The sequence below is a fragment of the Trichechus manatus genome, unplaced genomic scaffold (assembly GCF_000243295.1).
Source record: "Trichechus manatus latirostris isolate Lorelei unplaced genomic scaffold, TriManLat1.0 scaffold00071, whole genome shotgun sequence".
Taxonomy (NCBI): domain Eukaryota; kingdom Metazoa; phylum Chordata; class Mammalia; order Sirenia; family Trichechidae; genus Trichechus; species Trichechus manatus.
Window position 1 is genome coordinate 7689666 of NW_004444007.1, and position 21926 is coordinate 7711591.

The 21926-nt window shown below is 36.4% G+C and overlaps 1 protein-coding gene across 2 annotated transcripts in view; it reads left to right on the forward strand.

Annotated features, from left to right (window-relative positions):
- LOC111818984 (glutathione S-transferase C-terminal domain-containing protein-like) overlaps nt 1–21051 on the forward strand; it is a 62520-nt gene extending 41469 nt beyond the window's left edge. The window contains exons 5-6 of one of the 2 annotated variants that reach the window (XM_023734767.1): nt 1480–1573; nt 18822–21051. In XM_023734767.1, coding sequence (XP_023590535.1) covers nt 1480–1573; nt 18822–18871 — 144 coding nt within the window. In that variant the 3' untranslated portion in view covers nt 18872–21051. Of the gene's footprint in view, nt 1–1479; nt 3899–18821 lie in introns of those variants that run through there. The other variant, XM_023734766.1, reaches the window with a different exon arrangement.
- The last annotated feature ends 875 nt before the right edge of the window (nt 21052–21926 follow it).

A 21926-nucleotide genomic window follows, 5' to 3' on the forward strand; every position in this document is an offset into this window, starting at 1 on the left:
ACCAGTGTCATAAAACAATATGTGTACTACCGTTTCATGAGAAACTATTTGTTCTGTAAGCCTTCACCTGAAGTACAATAAAAAGAAAAATAAAAAAAAAACAGAGTAGTTGGGAAGGATTATCTAAGAAGGTGATGAAATTGAGCAGATAATCTGAATTTATTGAAGATTTGGAGGGAGAATGTTCTAGGCAGAGGATCCAGCTGGTAAAAAGACCCTGAGCAAATCTATACAGACAGTAGATTAGTGGTGCCTAGGGCAGAGGGTGAGGGGTAGAATGGGGACTGACTGCTAATGATTATGGGTTTTTTTGAGGGGAGTAATGCAAATATTCTAAAATCAGATAGTGATGATGATTGGTCAACTTTGTAAATGTACTAAAAGCTACTGAATTGTATATTTTAAAAAGGTAAATTTTATGATATATAAATTATTTCTCAATAAAGTTGTATAAAAAACAACAACAACAACTGAGATAGGAATGAGTTTGGTGAAATGAGGAGTAGCAAGAAGGTCAACATGGCTAGAATAGAGTAGGGAGATAGGAGAGTGATAGATAATACCAGAGGGATGTGTTTATCTTTCTGGAGGCAAGTCAGTTCTCTCCACCTCTAGACCTATAGTTATACCTCTAGGCCCAACACAGTCATCTTTGTACTATTTCCTTCAGGACCTGAATTCAGCTAGTTCTTAGAAATGGAAAGTAATCCCATGAACTCATATAAAAGAGTAAATGATTAATTCTCAGAAATTTTCTCTTTTGAATAGGGTATTCTTGGAAATAAAGATACCTGAAACATGGATATCTTTCCTGTGGGCTGTGGACCCAGAATGTTATTGGAAAGGGTTTGTGAATTCATGTATGTACCGTGACATTGTCTGTAGTTCAAATAATAAATGCACAACTTTTAACATGAGGAAGGAGCTTGAGAATTTTTTGATATATTAAGAAGGGGTCCTCATTCTTGAAAATATTGGAAACCATTTGGTTAAACAGAAGAATTCCTTTTCTAGAGACATTATTATAGCTGCTTGTAGAAGACTGGTATGGGTGATGTTTTGGGGTGTACGTTGAAGTGTGGAGGATTTTGGTACTGTAAATACAGATTGTAGGCTATGACAATTTTCACATATGTAAAGCCAGCCCATGAGACAGATGCAGATTCAATTTATGATGATCTCTGTGTGGATTGCTTTTGATAACATTTTTATCCTCAGGTGACTCCATATATTTCTGGGTATCTTGTTACTTCTCCATACTACCGGAAGATAAAAAATACTGTTACTTTTTATTATCTCAATATAAAAAAAAAATAAAATAATCCCCAAGATATCAAGTCTGTTGTTACTAATTATTTTGGGAAATTCCTGATGATTGTTACTATTTATGGTTTTCTTTTCTAGTAGAAATTTGGCCTTCTAGACGTAACAGAATTTTATTAATACATTGATTTGGAAAGGGCCTATTTCCTTTTCTAGGAAAAAGGCATTGAAGTGATGTTTTCTCCCCATCCATGTCCTACCTGGACCCTTGATTGGAATAATCTTCCTGCAGCTGTGAGCCCAAAGGAAGGTGAGTTTTTTCTTTCTCCCTTTAAATTTTACTCACATTCTGGATACTCTCTTTAGATCTGTCTTTCAATTCTCTTAATTCTTTCTTTGGTGATAGCTAATATTCTGTGTATACTATCCATTGAGTTTTAACTTTTATAGTTATTATGAAAAAGTTCAGACCTACACATTACTCATATTTGATATTTTTCATATTTTGCTAAATTTGCTTCATCTACCCCCCCCCTTTTTTTTTTGCTTTGCTGAAGTATTTTAAAGCAAATCCCAGACAACACATGTCATCCTTCAGTATACATATCTAAAAATTATTGAGTCTTCTTACATAATCATAATGCCATTATCACATCTAATAAAAATTAATAAGTTTCTTAATCATCTAATACCCAATCCATAATCAATTTTTTCCAATTGTTTAAACAAATGTTTAAAAAATACCTTTTAAAGTTAGATTTTTAGTTAAATAATTATATTTTTCATTTCTACAAATGTATTCAGTTTGCTCATTTTTGGTAACATTCTTTCCCTTGTTTATGTTTCAGTTTCCTCTTTTTATAATTTTTATACATAGTTATTTCATTTTCTGTATTTGTTACTTCTCATAGCTGATGTTCATAGAGGTCTAATTCTGCTGTTTGTTGTTTCTGCTGATTTTCACTCCTAGTGTCTTATTTCCTTAGGAGTTTTGTAGTTTTAGATAGTGAATTCATTTTTTTGGGTTATCTAAACCTGTGGGAATCCTGAGAGGCCTGGTTAAGAATAAATTAGTAGAGAAAGAATTCATATTTGCTTATGCCAGGGATCCCAAGGAACTGGAACTTAAGACCACTTACCATTCGCTTTTGAGCTTGAGATTTCTTCAACTTTTCACATCTGGAGCTGAGTTTTATACAGATAAGTTACCTTACTTATCATCTTTCTTTGCTGAAGGGTGGCAACTATTTTTTAAAATACATCTCTTCATAGAGAATATACATATTTTTTCTAGCATTCTGGTTTCATGTAGTAATATTTGTTCTAACTCCACCATGCCAGGGATGAAGGACTAGCCTCTCTACTTTTCCCTGCTATTAAAGTCTAGGTCTCTATTAGCAGATATCTTCAGGGCCCGTGGTGACTGTTCAGATTGTTATACTGATTTTCAGTTCCTTCATTTTTTAAGGCCTTATGGATTTTTCTTACTGTCAGAAACCCAATTATGCATTAAAAAGATGCTTATGGAATTTTAAATACTATTTTAGGTGTAATTTTCAAATGCTCTTTGAAATAATTTACCTTCTTTTTTCATATTCTCTTCTGTGATACTTCCTAATATTGCCTGTATCACACCCATCAGTTCTATTCTGCCAATCAAGGAAATGATTTTTAATTATTATAAGTAATTTGGAGATTGGTGTTTTATTTTATGGCATTAAGATTGTAATACTTAATACTTAAATTCTGTCTATTGCAACCTTCCCCATGACCTTCATGAATGAGATAAAATGGGATACAATGGAACAATGGGAAAGGAAAATAAAGAACTACTTTATAGTTAGCTGGGTGTGGGCTGCAGGCTCTAATGTAGAAAATTCGGCCAAACTAGGGTAGAATATGTGGAGAATCAGCATTCCCCAAACACATTAAGTGTTAGACTACAGTGGTCATTGGTAGATTTCTCTTCCCACAAAGTCTTAGCTCTTATCGTAGTTTTCACAGAAGGAATAGAAAACCAAGTCACACCAATATATTGTAACAATTTTCTTAAACATACATTGACCTCTCCTACTAGAAAATGTGGCCTAATTAGTGTCCTGGAGCCTCATTAATTAATTAATTAATTAAATATTTTACTCACAGCCTACTGGGCACCAGATGCTGTGCTAGGTTCTGAGCATTTAGCAGCAAACCAGATAAAGTCCCTGCTTTTATAAGGGTGTCCTACAATAAATTTTAGTAGGATTTTTATTCTGGGGAGAAAGTAATTGAAGGAGTAGAAATATAAAGGAGGCATCTTTTTCTTTCAACTTTTATCATGACAATTTTCAAACAAACATAAAAAAATAGTATAATGAATACTCACAGACCTACCACTAGATTTAGTAGGTAACATTTTGCCATATTTTCTATATAAACACACACATACCTTTTTTTTTTTTCACCAAATCATTTCAGAGACATCAGAACATGTCACCCCTTAATTCTTTTAGGTACCTCCAAAAAATAAGGACATTCTCCTAGTAAATGAGCAGTAATTCCTTAGTACAATCTAATACTCAGTTTATATTCAAATTTTCTGAATTATGACTAAAATGTCTTTTATAACTTTTTTTTTTTTTTACCCAAGATCCAATCAAGGATCGTTTATATTTCTTCAAGTCATTTTTGTTCTAAACTATATCTACCTTTTTCTCCACAGCATTGATGTTTTGAACAGATGAGCTAGTTGTCTTGTGGAATGTAGATATTTTGAGTTTGTCTGATTATGTTCTCTTGGTGTCATGTAACTAGTTCCTCTATTCCCAGTTGTTGTTGTGTGCTGTTGAGTCGATTTCGACTTCTAGTGATCCCATGTGACAGAGGAGAACTGCCCCATAGGGTTTCCTAGGCTGTAATCTTTATGGGAGCAGATCACCGGGTCTTTACTCTCGTGGAGCTGCTGGGTGTTGACTTACAAGACATGAGAAGATTTGGGTTAAACAGGTTTTGCACAAATACTTCATAAGTGATACTGTATTTTTATTTCATCACATCAGGAGGTACATGATGTCTGGTTTGCTCATTATTTATTTATTTTTCTCTTGGAGAGGCTGTTGCACAGTCTTCCCCATTTCAGGAAACGACATCACCGTTCACCTAGAAACTCAGGCTAAAAACCTGGGCGTCATTTTTTTTAAAGGACTAAACTAAGCATATTTTAAAATACAATATTTTTTTCCTAACTCCTCATTCCTCTGTTCCCCCAGTCCCTGGTAACCACTAATCTTCTTTCATCTTGATGTATTTGCCTATTCTAGATATTTCATGTAAGTAGGATCATATAATATTTGTTCTTTTGTGTCTGACTTATTTCACTAAGATGATGTTTTCAAGGTTCATCCAGGTTGTGGCATGTATCAGAACTTCATTTCTCTTGTGAGTGAATACATTTCTGTTCTATGTATATACTACATTTTGTTTATCCATTCATCTGTTGATGGGCCTCTGGGTTGTTTTTACCTTTTAGCTATTGTAAATAATGCTGCAATGAATATTGGTGTGTATGTGTCTGTTTAAGTCTCTGCTTTCAATTCTTTTGGGTATATACCTAAGTGTGGAAGTGCTGGGTCATATGGTGATTTTATGTTTAACTTTTTAAGGAACTGCCAAACTGTTTTCAACAGTGACTATACTATTTTACATTCCCAGCAGTGGTTGAGGGTTCCAGTTTTTCCACATAGTTGCCAACACTTGTTATTTTCCAGTTTTCTTGTAGTGGCCATTTTAGCAAGTGTGAGATGGTATCTTACTGTGTTTTTGATTTCCATTTCCCTAATGGCTAATGAAATTGCACATCTTTTCATGTGTGTATTGGCCATTTGTGTATTTTCTTTGGAGAAATATCTGTTCAAGTTCTTTGCCTATATTTTAATTGGGTTATTAGTCTTTTTTTGTTAAATTTCAAGAATTCTTTATATAGTCTGAATATTAAACCTCTAACTAATATATAGTTTCCAAGTATTTTCTCCTATTCTGCTGGGTTGTCTTTTTGCTTTCTTGTTAATGTCCCTTGATTCACAAAAGTTTTAAATTTAGATAAGGTCCAGTTTATTTATTGTTTTTTTCTTGTTATTCATGCTTTTGGTATCATATCTAAGAAACCATTGCCTAAAAGAAGGTTCCTGAAGCTTTACCCCTATGAAGTCTTCTAAGAGTTTTAGGGTTTTAGCCCTATGTTTACATCATTGATCCAGTTTGAATTAATTTTTGTATATGATGTGAAGTATGGGTTCAGCTTTTGCATGTGGAGATACATTTGTCCCAAGACCATTTGTTTGAAGAGACTGTTTTTTTTCCCCATTGGATGGAATCAACACTATAAAAATGGCATGGCAGCGTCAGACCTCCTCATCTAACTTCACAAGAACGGGGTGGGCGGGGGAGGATAATCAAGATCAGCATGAGCCCAAGGCTGCTTCCCATGAGGTGGAGGTCAGGTATACCTCTACTCTCCAACTGTTTTTTTTTTTTTTTTTTTAAACCAATTCTGATACTAGCCGTCCCTCCCATGGCACTCTCTACTTCTGTGCTAGGTCCGAAAATTTGTTGCAATGGCCACATGGAACTCACAGACAATACTCACGATTATGGGATGTATTAGGGAAATAATAGGTTACAATTCAGGATTAGGATCAACTTGGAAGTAACAGGAACAACTCAGGATACAGTTCTTTGATCAGGATAGCTTCTTCTTGGCTATGTTGCAGGCGGGTCTCTCTCTTGGCCCTTTGCCCTCAGCCTGGCCTCTGCCCCGCTTGGATAAGTGTTAAAACTGCCCAGAGGCACCAAACTCCACCAGAAAGCCTCCTGCCCTAAGGTGCTCAGCTTTCTCGCTCCATGGGTCAGCAAGCCTACCTCTGTCAAGTGCTCGAAGGCACCCCACTCCACCAGCAATCCCCCTACCCAAAGGTGCTCAGCTCTTTCGCTCTGTGAGTTGGCAAGCCTAGACCGCTGGTCCTGTACCACTGCCGTCTCGCACCATCTTCAGTGTTATAGCTCTATCTCTGTCTCCTGGGTCAAGGAGGTTCTCAGCTCAGGGACCCTGGGTCCAAAGGATGGGTTCTGCTCCTGGCTCTTCTTGATGGTAGTGAGGTCCTCCTCCAACCTCTGAGATGGGCTGTTTTTAAGTCTAGCAGTATAACAAAATTGACCAATTCCCTACAAGGGTTCCATGCACCTTATTTGCATTAGCAAAACTGTCTAATCCCCTTGGTGGGCCACAGGCACTTTATTTACACAGCCCCATCCAATCATTTTGTGGAATTTATAAGACCATGGCTAGAGGACCATATTAAAGCAATTCACTGCACTACAAACACTCTTATCAAAAATCAATTTGCCATTGATGTATAGGTTTATTTCTAGATTCTCAATTCTATTCCATTGATCTCTATGTCTGTCCTTATACCAGTACCACACTGTTTTGATTAATGTAGCTTTTTAATGCATTTTGAAATCAGTCAGTGTGAGTCCTCCTACTTCTTTTTTGTTTGGTTGTTTTTTTCAAGATTGTTTTGGCTATTCAGTGTCCCTTGCAATTACATATCAATGTGAGGATCAACTTTTCCGTTTCTGCAAAAAGGCTGTGGAAATCTTAATAGGAATTGTGTTGGATCTATAAATCACCTTGAGTAGAATTGACACCTTAACAATATTAAGTGTTCCAATCCATGAATACAGTATGTCTTTCCATCTATTTAATTCTTCTTTAATTTTTTTCAGCAGTGTTCTACAGTTTTTAGTGTAAAGGTTTTTTATCTTTTTGGTTAAATTTATTCCTAGGTATTTTGTTCTTTTAGCTGCTATTATAAAAGGAATGATTTTCTTAATTTCCTTTTCAGAATGTTCACTGTTGTTATATAAAAACACAACTGATTTCATGTGCTAGTCTTATATCCTACAACTTTTCTGAGTTCATTTATTAGCTCTAGTGGCTTTCTCATGGATTGTTTGGCATTTTCTATGTATGATGTTGTGATCCGCAAATAGAGATAGTTTTACTTCTTTTCCAATTTGGATGCTTTTTATTTCTTTTTTCTTGCTGTCGTCTTAGGCTAGGTTCTCTAGAGAAGCAAAACCAGTAAAGCATATAAATATATACAGAGAGAGATTCATATCACGGAAATGTCTACGTGGTCATAGAGGCTGGAATGTCCCAAGTCCATGGGTCAGGATAGAGGCTTCTCCTGATTCATGTAGCTGCAGGGGCTGGCGAACCCAAGATCAGCAGGTCTGATAGCAGGGCTCTTGCTCACAGGCTGAGAAGATTGAGGAATCCCAAGATCGGCAGGCAAGACAGCAGGTAAGCTGCTAGCCCAAGTCCCGAGAATGAGAGGTCAGATGAACAGGAGCCAGGTGCAGGATCCAGAACGAGCAAAAGCCTGTGAGCTTTTGCCAGAAAGTCCACTTATATCTGATGCAGGCCACACCCCCAAGGAAATTCCCTTTCAACTGATTGGCTACTTACAGCAGATCCCATCATGGAGGTGATCACATTATATCAAATCGTATCATGGAAGTGATCACATCATCGTACAACTACCAAACTACATCATAACTGCCAAACCGCTGAGAATCACGGCCCAGCCAGGCTGACACAACCTTAATGATCACGCTTACCTAATTGCTCAGTACAAGGTTGAATAGCAGTGGTGAAAGCAGGCATCCTTGTCTTATTCCTGATTTTAGGGGGAAAGTCCTTCACCATTGAGTATGATGTTTGCTATGGGTTTTTCACAAATGCCCTTTATCATGTAGAGGAATCTCCCTTCTTTTCCTAGTTTATTGAATACTTTGATCATGAAAGACTGTTGGATTTTTCAAATCCCTTTTCTGCATCAGTTGAGATAATCATGTTATTGTTTTTTGTCCCCCCCCTTCATTCTATTAATGTGATGTATGACATTGTTTGATTTTCTTATATTGAACCTCAAAGTGACATCTTTACTTTTTAACACTGTAAAGAGGTCTTTTGCAGCAGATTTGCCCAAAGCAATACGTCATTTGATTTCTTGACTGCTGCTTCCATGGGCATTGATTGTGGATTCAAGTAAAACGAAATCCTTTACAACTTCAATACTTTCTGTGTTTATCATGATGTTGCTTATTGGTCCAGTTGTGAGGATTTTTATTTTCTTTACGTTGAGGTCTAATCCATACTGAAGGCTGCAGTCTTTGATCTTCATCAGTAAGTGCTTCAAGTCCTCTTCACTTTCAGGAAACAAGGTTGTATCATCTGCATATCACAGATCATTAATGAGTCTAGTTTGTAGTTCGTATGTATCTAGGAATTTATCCATTTCATCTATCATACAATTATTCATAGTATTCTCTTAAACTTTTTTGGTTTCTGTATGTTTGGTAATAGTGTTGCCACTTTAATTTCCGATTTAGTTACGTGTGTATTCTTTCTTTTTTTCTTTGTCAGTCTAACTAAAGGTTTATCAATTTTGTTGATCTTTTCAAAGAACCAGTTTTTGGTTTTGTTCTCTCTATTGGTTTTATATTCTCTATTTCATTTACCTCTGCCCTAATTTTTATTATTTCCTTCCTTCTGGTTGCTATGGGATTTGTTTCCTCTTCCTTTTCTAGTTTCTGAAAGTGTAAAGTTAGGCTATTGATCTAAGCTCTTTCTTCATTTTTAATGTTGGCGTGTACAGGTATAAATTTCCCTCTGAGTACTGCTTTTGCCGTATCCTATAGGTTTTGGTATGTTGTGCTTTCATTCTCATTTTTCTCTGAGTATTCTCTCATTTCCCTGTGATTTTTTCTTTGATTCATTGGTTGTTTAGTAGTATGGTGTTATTTTCCGCTTTTGTGAAATTTCCAGTTTTCTTTCTATTATTGATTTCTAGTTTTGTTTGACTGTTGTTGGAGAAGATACTTTGTATGGTTGTAATCTTTTTAAATTTATTGAGGCTTGTTTTGTGACCTAACATGTGGTCTATTCTGGAGAATGATCCTTGTGCACTGGAGAAGAATATATATACTGCTGTTGTTAGATAAAGTGTTCAATAAATGTTTGTTAGGTCTAGTTGGTTTATAGTGTCATTTGGGTGCTCTATTTCTTTGTTTATCTTCTGTCTAGATGTTCTATCCATTATTGAAAGTTGGTGTTTTGAAGTCTCCAATTATTATGGTAGAACTGTCTTTTTCTCCCTTCAGTTCTGTCAGGTTTGCTTCACATATTTTGTTGTTCTGCTATTAGGTGCATATATATTTATAATTATCTCTTTTTGATGAATTGATTCTTTTATCATTACAGAATATCCTTTTTTATCTTTTATAACAGCTTTTGATTTAAAGACTATATTGTCTGATATTATTGTAGCCACCCACTCTGTCTTGGTTTTTATTTTCAAGGAATTATTTTTTCTGTCCTTTCATTTTTCAACCTACTTGCATCTTTTGGTTTAAAATGGGTCTCTTTTAGGCAGCATATAGTTGAGTCATGTTTTCTTATCCATTCTGCCAATCTGTGCCTTTTGATTGGAGAGTTTAATCCATTCATGTTTAAAGTAATTACTGCTAAAGAAGAACTTACTTCTGCCATTTTACTATTTGTTTTTCTTAAGTGTCTTACACCTTTTTGTTTCTTATTTCCTCAAATACTGCCCATTTTGTGTGTTTAGTACATTTTTTTGTGTGGTTTGGGGAGACAAACAGTAAACCTAATAACTAAGTAAATAATATTGACTGTTATAAGTTACAAGGGTTTTGGAGGATAAATGGAGCAAGAAACAGGATTGGGGCACTGGTAGTGGGTGGATTGTAATTTACATGGGGTGAGGTCATCAAAGTTGCCTTCATGGAAAAGGTGAAAATTGGGTAATATTGTGATAGAAGTTAGGAAGATAGAGCTATGAGGCTAACTTGGAGAACCGAACCAGGTAGAAAGAAAATGTACAAAGATCTATAGTGGGATATGTTATTTGGATTATTCAAGGAATAGCAAGGAGTTTAGTATGACTGGAATGGAGCAATGAGGGGAGGAGGCTAGTAGAAAAGGAAATCAGAGAGACACAGATCATATTTAAGGCCTTAGGCTAGTATAATGACTTTGATCATTTCTCTGAGAGAAACGAGTCATTGGAAGGTCATTTTGAGCAAAGAAGTGACCACTCTGACTGTTGTGTTCAGAATAGCCTGAAGGAGGGCTAGATTAAAAGGAAGGAGACCATTTAGAAGGCAATTATATCATGGTGAGAGATGATAATGGTTTGGAATAGAAAGTTAACAGTAGAGGAAGTAAGAAATGGTAGATTCTGTATATATTTTAATAGTAGAATCATCAGGATTTTCTAACGAATTGATTCTGTGTGGGGTTTGAGAGACGGGGATGTCAAGGCTTATTCCAAGGTTTTTGGCTGAGCAATTGGAAAAAGGATAGAATTACCATTAACTAAAATGGGAAGACTAGGTACAGCAGGTTTGAAATGGAAGATTGGTTCAGTTTAGGAAAATTGAGTTGGGGTTAGTCATCAAAATAGAAATATTGACTACATAGTTGGATATTGGAGTCTACATTTCAGCGGAGAGACTTGGAATGAAGGTAATATGCATCTGAGAGTCTTCACTGTTTATCTACCCATTGCAGTTGAGTCGATTCTGACTTGTAGCAATACTATAGGATAGAGTAGAACTGCCTTATAGGTTTTCCAGGGAGTGGCTGGTGTAATTGCTGACCTTTTGGTTAGCAGCCAAACTCTTAACCACTGTTTATGTAAATGATAGTAAATCCCCCAGAGAAGAGTCTCCCTAAAAAAGAAGCCTAAACATTAATACATTCAAATCAGGCTTTCATTCCTGCCACTCCACCATAATGCTTTTTTTCAATGTCATTATTGATCACCATGTTGCAAAATCCAGTGATCAGTTTTTCATTTTACTAAATCCTTAATCTTTTGTCACAGTTGATTTTGCTTTCCCTGATGAAATTGGCCCCCAGGATATAACACTCTCTTGGTTTTCATTCAAACTCCCTGGTCAACCCTTTTAAGATTCTTTTACCAATTCCTCTCTTCTCTCTGTCTTCTTAAGGAGCCCTGGTGGTGCAGTGGTTAAAGTGCTAAGCTGCGAGAAAGATGTGGCAGTCTGCTTCTGTAAAGATTTACAGCCTTGGAAACCCCATGGAGCAGTTCTACTCTGTCCTATAGGGTTGCGATGAGTTTGGAATTGACTCAGTGGCAGTGGGTTTGGTCTGTTATAGGAGAGAATGGTGCAGGACCGGGCAGTGTTTTCTTTCTGTTGTACTTGGGGTCTGTTGACTCCAGGGCACCTAACAACAACATAGGAGAGAATAGGAAGAGAAGAATTGGAGATTCAGTTTCTTCAGTCTATGAAAGCATTGCTAAGAAATGCTTACTGCTGTAACAGATAAACTCTGAAACTTCAGTTTCTTACATAAAAAGAAACTGAACTAATCTAATTTGCCATCACAGGGTGGGAGTGGGAGTAGGGTTCTGCTCCACTTCATCGTTCAACTACCCAGGATGAAAGAAGTTCCCAGGGCATCAATATCCAGTTGGTAGAAAAGAGAAATTGGAGGATTTTGTGGTAGATTATAAGCCTTAAAGAGGGCTTCATCACTTTTTCCCATATTCTGTTGGCTAGAACTCAGTCATATGGTCTCAGCTTTGATGTGAGAATGGGAGGTGGGTAGCCTGGGAAATACAGTCTCACAATGTCCTGCTTCCCAGTAACAAATCTAAAATACGGACAAGGAGCAGGAATATTCAAAGGGCAGCTTGTATCTCTGTCATATCTCTCTTCCAGTCTTGTAAGGATTAGAGGCCATGTACGTAAAGAAAAAAGAGTCCTGGTGGCTCAATGGTTAAGTGCTGGGCTGCTAAACAAAAGGTTACTGGTTCCAACCCACCCAGTGGCTCTTGTGGGAGAAAGACCTGCAATATGCTTCTGTAAAGATTACAGCCTAGAAAACCCTATGGGGCAGTTCTGCTCTCTCACAGTGGGTTGCTATGAGTTGAAATGGTCTTGATGGAACTAACAGCAACAAGTAAAGAAAACTTTGCAGTACCTGGCACTTAGCACCTACTTAACAAATAGGAACTGCTAATAGCTGTCAACCATTTCATGCTGCTTGGATCAACGATCAATGTCCATGGAAGCAGCAGTCAAGAAATAAATGACATATTGCATTGGGCAAATCTGCGGCAAAAGACCTCTTTAAAGTTTTGAAAAACAAAGATGTCACTTTGATAAGTATATCTGACCCAAGACATGGTCTTTTCAGTTGCCTCATCTACGTGCAAGAGCCGGACAATGAAAAAGGAAGACAGAATTGAGGCATACTAACTGTGATGTTGGTGAAGAATGTTGAATATACCATGGACTGCCAAAAGAATGAACAAATCAGTCTTAGAATAAATACAATCAGAGCGCTCCTTAGAAGCGATGATGGCGAGACTACAGCTTTCTCACTTTGGATGTGTCACCAGGAAAGATCAATCGCTAGAAAAAGGGCATTATTTTTGATATAACATTACTTTGAGGATCAGTGAAAACAAGGGAAACCCTCAATAAGATGGATTGATATAATAGCCAAAACAGTGGGCTTAAACATACCAATGATTATGAAGGAGCAGGTAATGTTTTGTTGTGTTATATGTAAGGTCATCATGAGTTGGAGCTGACTCAACGGCAATGGAGCTGACTCAGTGGTAACTAAGAACAACATTAGTTGTAGTATTACAGGATATTATGAGTGTAATAGAAGAATTTAGCAGAAAACTAAAGGAGAGAGAAATTTAAATTTTGCCATAAATTACAAGATTGATTAAGATACCTAAAGTTAAAGAAAGAAAATTATTCATTACATCTTTCTCTGTTTCATGTAGTCCTTTCTTTTTGGATAGGAAAACAAGAGAGAATGACAATAGAAGCTGTAGTCCCAAATCTTTATGTAGTACTGTCTTTAAATGTATCGCTTTTTAAAATTTGGCTATGATTTTAGTGATGTTGGATAAGATCAGGGCACAGTTAGGAGAAAGATATCATCTTGAATCCCAGGGAAAGCTTGGACTAGTTGCTCAAACCTTCACATTGCTCATTGTAAAGAGATAAAATGATAAATCATAATCTCCTGGCTTTGTAAGAGCAGCTGGATTTTAAGCATGCATGATACAAACCAAAAACCAAACCCATTGCCTTCCAGTTGATTCCGACTCATAGCGAGCCTATAGGACAGAGTAGAACTGCCCCATAGGGTTTCCAAGGAGTGGCTGGTGGACTCAAACTGCTGACCTTTTGGTTAGCAGCCGTGCTCTTACTAGGGAATAGCTATTCAGCACTTAAACTTCCTACATATCTTTATTTCTAGAACAGTTTCTGGTACATAATGTATATTCAATTAATGTTCCTGTCCTCCCATCCTTTTCATACCAAGTTCTCCTCCTTCTGTCTTTCTTATATGTTCCTAAGGCTGGAGGTACCGTGTTAGGTTCTCATAGGTATCTCAAATCCTAATTGACCCTGGAGTTGACAATTATTTATCCCTCCTTTTTTTAATATAAAAAGTGACTAAGTTCCAGAACGTAAACTGAAAAAGAAAAGGAGATCTTCCTACTTACTATTTGATAAACAAGGGTAAGAATTTCAGATACTAATAATAAATTATATAAAAATATTTAAGGGAAGACAATAATTAAAATGTTTAAGACATTCTAGCTTTTCTTTTATGAAAATATCTTTTCCCTAATTATAGAGATAATACATATGAATATAAAAAAATTCAGACAATATAAAAAATTTCAAGGAAGTAAAAAATTATCCAAAATACCATCAGAACAGAGATAACTACTATTGTTAAATACGTTTCCAGACTATACTATTTATAATCCCACAAGCACATGTTTACATAGTTTTTATAAATGGAATTATTAAATATATCATATAAAAATGTTTATGTTTCTACTCTAAGCATATATTGTGAAAATAGTGATTATAGATTACTCTTTTTGGCATGGTATTTCATTCATAATGATAAGAGGAAGGTGATAAGAAGAAAACTAACTTTAGGAGTTGCTATTAAAATTTGCTGGAGATAATTTAAAAATGGTTGTGGCAGTATATCCATAGGGAACTGTCCAGAATTTAAGCCAGATTCAGAAGAGGACGTGGAACAAGGGATATCATTGCTGATGTCAGATGGATCTTGGCTGAAAGCGGAGAATGCCAGAAAGATGTAACTTGTGTTTTATCGACTATATGAAGACATTCCACTATATGGATCATTACAAATTATTGTTAACATCGAGAAGAATGGGAATTCCAGAACAATTAATTGTGCTCATGCAGAACCTGTTCATGGATCAGAAGGCAATCATTCGAACAGAATAAGGGGATACTACATGGTTTAAAATTGGAAAATGGCGTGTGGCAGGACTGTATTCTTTCACCTTACTTATTCAATCTATATGCTGAACAAATAATCCAAGAAACCAGCCTATATGACGAAAAACATGACATCAGGATTGGAGGAAGACTCATTAACAACCTGAGATACACAGATAACATAACCTTGCTCACCAAAAGGAAAGACAACTTGAAGCACTTATTGATGAAAGTAAAAGACCACAGCCTTCAGTATGGATTACACCTGAACATAAAGAAAATGAAAATACTTACAACTGGACCACTGAACAACATCATGACAAATGACAAAGAAATTAAAGTTGCTGAGGCTTTCATTCTTCTTGGATCAGCTATCAATGCCCATGGAAGCAGCAGTCAAGAAATCAAACAACGTATTGCATTGGGCAACTCTCTTGCAAAAGATGTCTTTAAAGTATTAAGAAGCAAAGATGTCAGCCTGATGACTAAGGTGCGCCTGACCCAAGCCATGGTATTTTCAGTTGCCTCTTATGCATGTGAAAGCTGGACAATGAATAAGAAAGACAGAAGAAGCATTAATGCATTTGAATGGTGGTGTTGGCGAAGAATATTGAATATGCCTGGACTGTCCGAAGAAAAAACAAATCAGTCTTGGGGTAAATACAGCCAGAATGCTCCTTATAAGCAAGGATGGCGAGACTTTGACTCACTTACTTTGGACATGTCATCAGGAGGAACCAATCACTGGAGAAAGACATTATGCTTGGTAAAATAGAGGGTCAGCTAAAAAGAAGGGGACCCTCAACAAGATGGATTGACACAGTGGCTGCAACAATGGGTTTAAACATAGCAATGACAGAGGATGGTGCAGGATCGGGCAGTGTTTCATTATTAGCATACCTAAGGTTGCTATGAGATGGAGCCTACTCCATGGTACCTACCAACAGCAAGAACAACTTTAGGGGTGGGAAAAAGAACTCAAACACAGTGTCTGTCTTTCTGTTAACTGGTTTAAATTTCTTCCAAAATGGAAGGAGATTATGTGGGTCCCTTTAGATCTCTGCTCTAATGATATTTTCTAAGGTGAAATTCATTTTTTGGTCTTTTATTAATAATATGCAAAATTAGCCACTAATAAATTTCTTAGTGTTTTAGAGTTAAATATTTTCTGACATTTTGAAAAATTTAAATATTTGCTTTTGTAGTATTTGCAATTGGATTTTGGTTGTATACACTTTGGTTATAATATAGATTTTGAGCAAGTTAGATCTATAGTGTAGTAAATAAAAATCAGATTCTCATTAATATTTATATTTATGAAGAAGTGAAAAAAGAGTTTTCTAAATATCATGTTTTGTTTTATCCATAATTAATTTACTATGGTACCAAAATAATATTTTCCTTATTAATATGAATAATCAATTACAACTGCTGTCAACTCAAAGAGATCTGACATTAAGCATTTATGGCTGGTCGTTTTACTTGTTAGAAGTGCATATCTAACAGAGTTCATGGAATATATTACCCATTACATCCGTTGTTTTCATAAACATTTATGATGACAAAGAAGGAAGTATAACAGCAGAGCTATGGTTTACTCACATTCTGTTCAATATTTCCTAAAAGATTTGTAGTTTTTGTTAAACTAAGGTGGAATTGTGGCATTTGGATTTGCCGTTTTCAGTTCTAGCAAATTTCAACATTGAATGGGAATAGGATCTTTGTGAAATGAAATTATTACATACGGGTGGGGGAGGTAACTATGAAAATGTTCTCAGGATTTGCGTTCTGGCACTGTCATTTGGGAGAACGTGAAATGTAATAAGATTTTATTGGTACTTCGTTCCTTTGGATGTCTCAAAAACTAACTCCTTTTACCGAATCCATTGAGTTACATCAAAATTTTGGTGCATATTATGAGAATTATCCTCTTTACTAACAGAGATTGTCTTAATCCTCATGATAGAGTCTAATATATTCTTTTAAGCCTAGCCTATCCCCTATTCTCTGCTCTTCTCCGTTTCTCTCTTCATATCTTATATACCATTCCCTGAATTTTCCTGTTTCCCTTATTCAGCTTATATGTACTATCTCCATGTCTTTTATTTTCCCTCCAGCCTTGAATGTTGTTCTTCTCACTTCCTTTGACTATTGAAATTATATTCACCTTTTGAGGATTAATTCAAATGCTGCTTCCTCCATTCAGCCTTCTATGTGGGTTCTGGAGGGAACCTGACTGCGTTTGAAACCGGGCTGTGCTACTTACCATCTCTTAACTTCTCTGTGCCTCACTTGCCTTATCTGTAGAATAGGGATGTTAATAGTACTTACCTTATGGGATTGTTTGTACATTAAATGAGTTAATATACAAAGTCCTTAGCACGGCGGCTAGTAAAATTTATATGTTAAATACTAGCTAATATAGTAGACATAAGAATTCATCACTTCCTCTCAACATTTCTTTAGTACTTTCTTGTACTTCATTTTTTGTACTTCTATTAAGCTTCTGTTATACTATAATTATTTTATGTGCATGGTTTCCTTCTCCAGCAGACTGTGAACTCTTTGAATATAGGATCCCAGTGGATAGGTACTCAATACTATTTTATTAAGTTGAATTGAATTGAATTGAACCTACAGGTTCTGTTTTAATTCCCCAAATTTCTGCTTAACTCAAGTAACTCTTCGGATTTTTTCTTTTTATCTCATACAGATTTAAAAGGCTAACCTAACTGAGATTATTTAGTTTGAAGAAAAGAGAACTGAGGATTTAGTATACATCATTGTTATTATTGTTACTCTTATTATATTTTTTCTGGACTGTTTGAAACTATGTTGCAGACATCTTGGCCCTTTTTTCCTAAATATTTAATGACAGTCATGTCCACTTGGGCAACGTCTTTGACAGCGTCTATGTCAGTGGTCCAGCGCACGCCCTCCGCGGGATGCCCACAGCCTGACTGGGCAGCAAGCCTGCCCACCACCCCCTACTTGGCAGGAATAGGCACTCCTCCTGCTGGAAGGAGTGGGCGCCTGATCCTGCTCCCGAGGGCCCAAGGTCAGCAGGCATCCAGGGGCCTGGCTAGGGCCAGGGCACTGAGTCTCCGAGACTGCTCCCCTGCTGCCGAGGCCCATGCCCTTGGGTCCTCCCTATCGTGACCTCCACTGGGCTGTGGGGCCGCGTGCCCTGTGGGACCCTGACAAGGCTCACCTGAGGCATTCATAGCTCCACAGCTCACGGACCCAGGTGTTCCATCAACATCCAAATCACGTAATGTCCTATTTCACAGAACATATTGTGGACATTAAGTGACGCATGACTATATTTCCTAAGAAAGAGGACGTGCTCTTACATAGCCATAGTATAATTATCAAAACAGATATTTAATTCATTACATACTATTATCTAATCTACAGTTCATTAGATCATAGTACATCTGTCATGTCCCTTTAGTCTTCTTTAATGTAAAACAGTTTCTTAACTTTCTTTGTCTTTTGGACAGTTTTGAAGAGTTCAGGTCAATTTTTTTGTAGTTGTTTTTCAACATAATGTCTCTTAATTTGGATTTATCTGCTGTTTCCTCACGATTAGATTCAAGTTGTGCATTTTTGGCAAGAATATCACAGAAGTGATGTTGTGTCCTTCTCGGTGCATCCTATCAGGAGACACATTATGTCAGTTTGCTCCCTGTCATTTTAACTTTGATCGTTTGGTTATGTTGGTGTCTGCCAGGTATCTCTACTGTAATATTAATGTCAAGTTCTCATGCAGATAATTGTGATCAGATGTTTCTATGCAAAATGAATTATATTAAGTGAGGAATAAGCGATTTGACTTATATTAGTCATGTCCCCTGATAGAGATTTGTCTCTAAAGTCAAATCTTCAACCAACAGCCTTCTGCACTGAGAGCATCCAGGCAATTGCATACTCTCAATTACCATTTGGCCTCAAATACCTGTCTGGTTTCCTACTCAGAAGAATTAAGATAAATACTATTTGAGCCTTAGGACTGCTTTTGTTAAGTCCAGAGGCTGTCTCCATTCTTGCACTGTGAACTTTTTCCCTCTGATTATGAAGGAGGGAATGGATAGAGTCTTTTGCTCTAAGATCTGTAACAGAGCTGGCCTAATTGACTCATTCCATGCATCATTTTTCTACAGGCTTCTCTTTTCTCCAGAAGTTCTTGGGTGGAACAGGGGTCCCTAAATGAGGAGTTTCTCCTAATCCAGAATAACCAGATCAACCATATAAGAGGAAGGAGAATCAGAAGCATGAATCTTAGAGAAGATAAAGGAGCCAAGAAATAGTTTGTTTATGTGTTGCTATAATCTCTTTTATTCTTTTATTTAAAGTTCCACCGTCTTAGAAGTATGGCCCAGTTGGGTATATCTGAGTCTTTGTTTTTGCTTTTGAGCTGCATGCGAGCACCCTCTCCTAGGGAGAGTGATATGGAGGTTGTGCATAAAAACCTTAAACATCACCACACCTTCATTCACTGCCCCACCCCACCACCCAGTTTAGAGTATATACTTACTAACTGAGATAAAATGTTGTAATAGAATTTTACTAGAAGGAGATAGTAAGGACTCTCCTTTGTAGTGGACTTTAAATCCAGTAGATTTCATTTGCTTGGGGTAGACATGTATGAAATCTTAAATATTATTTATTGGTATATCCTAGCTCCTTCTATGTAGATCACTGATTAGATTTATGGTTCTAAGGGATATGTAATTTTTTAATTCTTCTGATGGATTATCTTCTCTTAGTAGCAAGGTATTTATTTTTATCAAACTTTCATCATCAATTATAGATGACTGAGATGTTAAATTTGAAACTTATCCTAATGAGAATCACTTATGTAAATACTCAGAGTTTTTTCCCACTTGTTTTCTTTAAAATATTTGGGGTTGAAATGAATGAATTGGTCCTTGACTTTAAAAAAAATAAAATAAGATAGTGACATGTAATATAATTAGTAAAAATTGTCCTCAATGCATTCTCTGCCCTCATTCCCACCCCTTTGTTGTGTGCTTCTACAAACCATTAGGAGAACCCCTACTTTCTTCTTCCAGCAGATGTGATTTAGGTAAGCAAAGTCTTTGGCAAGGGTCGGGTCCAAGGCGGAGAATGAAAAGGCTAAAGGGAGGCTTGCTCCCTATCAGTCATTCTTACTCAGGTCCTTACTTGCCAACCCTAGGGAGCATGGTGAATCTGTAGGAACATTATTTATTGGTATTAGTGCCAGAAGTTCAGGGATGTAAAAAGTTCCCTATAACAAAGAATTGTCTCACCTAAACTGTCAGTAGTGACCTCTTAAACCATTTGCCATGGAGTAGATTCTGACTCATGATGACCCTATGTGTGTCAGAGTAGAACTGTGCTCCATAGAGTCTTCATGGAAGAAGATTGCCAGGCCTTTCTTGAAGTGCGTCTAGGTGGACTCAAACTGTCAAGTTTTCAGTCAGCAGCCAAGCACATTGACCGTTAGCACCACTCAGAAACTCCAGAGCCCTCTTTAGGGTAGCCCAAAATAAAGCAAAACAAAAAAGTTTGTTCTAGGTTCTCTAAGCATTGCCCTGATTTATTGGTTTTCAAACTTGAGACTAGCTGTTGATTTTCAAGCTACAGCACCCATCAGAATCACTTTTGGCAGGCTTCTTAAAACACAGATTGCTGGGCCCTTCTCCAGAGTTTCTCATACATGTCTAGAATTTGTATATCTAACTTATGTCCAGGTGATACTGCCTGTGCTGGTTCGGGGACCACACAGTGTGAACTATTACCCTAGGCAACTGGTATAATACATGCATTAGCTGCTTTGATTTCAAACTTCGCACCGAAATAAAACGAGTAACATTAAAAGTTTCCAATTTTTTCTTTACAATTTTAAAAATTCTTTTTTTCCCCTGTTTTTAACATGGAGTACATCAGATATAAGAACTTGTGCATATCTCTAAAACATTTGGGAACTATGAAAACTTCTTTTTAGGCCAATTATACAGCAAATTTAGAAGTATTTTGATATAAAAATAACTCAAAATATGTACATTTTTTCTTCTTGTAAATACTAGTCTTAGTTTCAAAATTAGCATATCTAGTTTTTTACTTTTAAAAGTGAGTGAGACAATGCAAGGATATTTCTCCAAAATTTTTTATGATATTGAGTAACTTTATAAGGCTGTTACATGTTGAACTTTTTGGCATTTAAAATACTAAAAGCACATCAAGAGAAATGAGATCAAAGTTTGTTTGTTTGTTTTCACTTTTGTAGGAAAAATATCCCTAACATGAATGTTTTTCATTTCTCTAAGTTATACTTAGCTATGAAATTCAAAACATGACCATATTTGACTTAAAACTACACAAATTTTTAACAATTTTTTCTTCTATCCAGAGATTCTCAACAAGCATTTTGATACACACCGAAACTAATACAATTTTTTATTTAAACTGTGTTATGATGCTAAATACCTCTTAAAGACTATATATATCTACATGTATGTGTGTGTGTGTATATATATATACTTACATGTGTATATCTATAGCTATCTATCTACATATGGATAGATAGATATAGATATATATACAGGTAGTCCCTGACTTACAGTGGAGTTCCATTCTGAGGACTCCATTGTAAATCAGTTCTGATGTAAGTCAAATACCTCATTATTTTTTCTCATTATTATTGCCTTTTATTATCAGTATCTTTATAAATCTGATCTTTATTTGTCTTTGGGGGTTAGAAACATTACTATAAACTTACAGATATATGTCCAGAGTGAGGTTCTCAACAAGCATTGGATGTATATATTTTTATATACATTTATCTGTATATGTTTTTAAGGATGGGAGGGGGGCTCAAAAATTTCCTTTTTTTTTTTTTTTAATTGTACCTTAGATGAAGGTTTACAGAACAAACTAGCTTCTCATTAAACAGTTAGTACACATATTGTTTTGTGAAATTGGTTGCCAACTCCACAACATGCCAACACTCTCCCCTTCCCGACTTTGGGTTCCCTATTACAAGCTTTCGTGTCCCCTCCTGCTTTCTTGTCATTGCCCCTGGACTGGTGTGCCCAGTTAGTCTCTTTTTGTTTTATGGGCTTGTCTAATGTTTGGCTGAAGGGTGAACCTCAGGAGTGACTTCATTACTGAGCTAAAAAGGTGTCCGGGGCCATATTCTCAGGGTTTCTCCAGTCTCTGTCAGACCAGTAAGTCTGGTCTTTTTTTTTTTTTCTACATTTTTCTCCAGCTCTGTCCGGAAC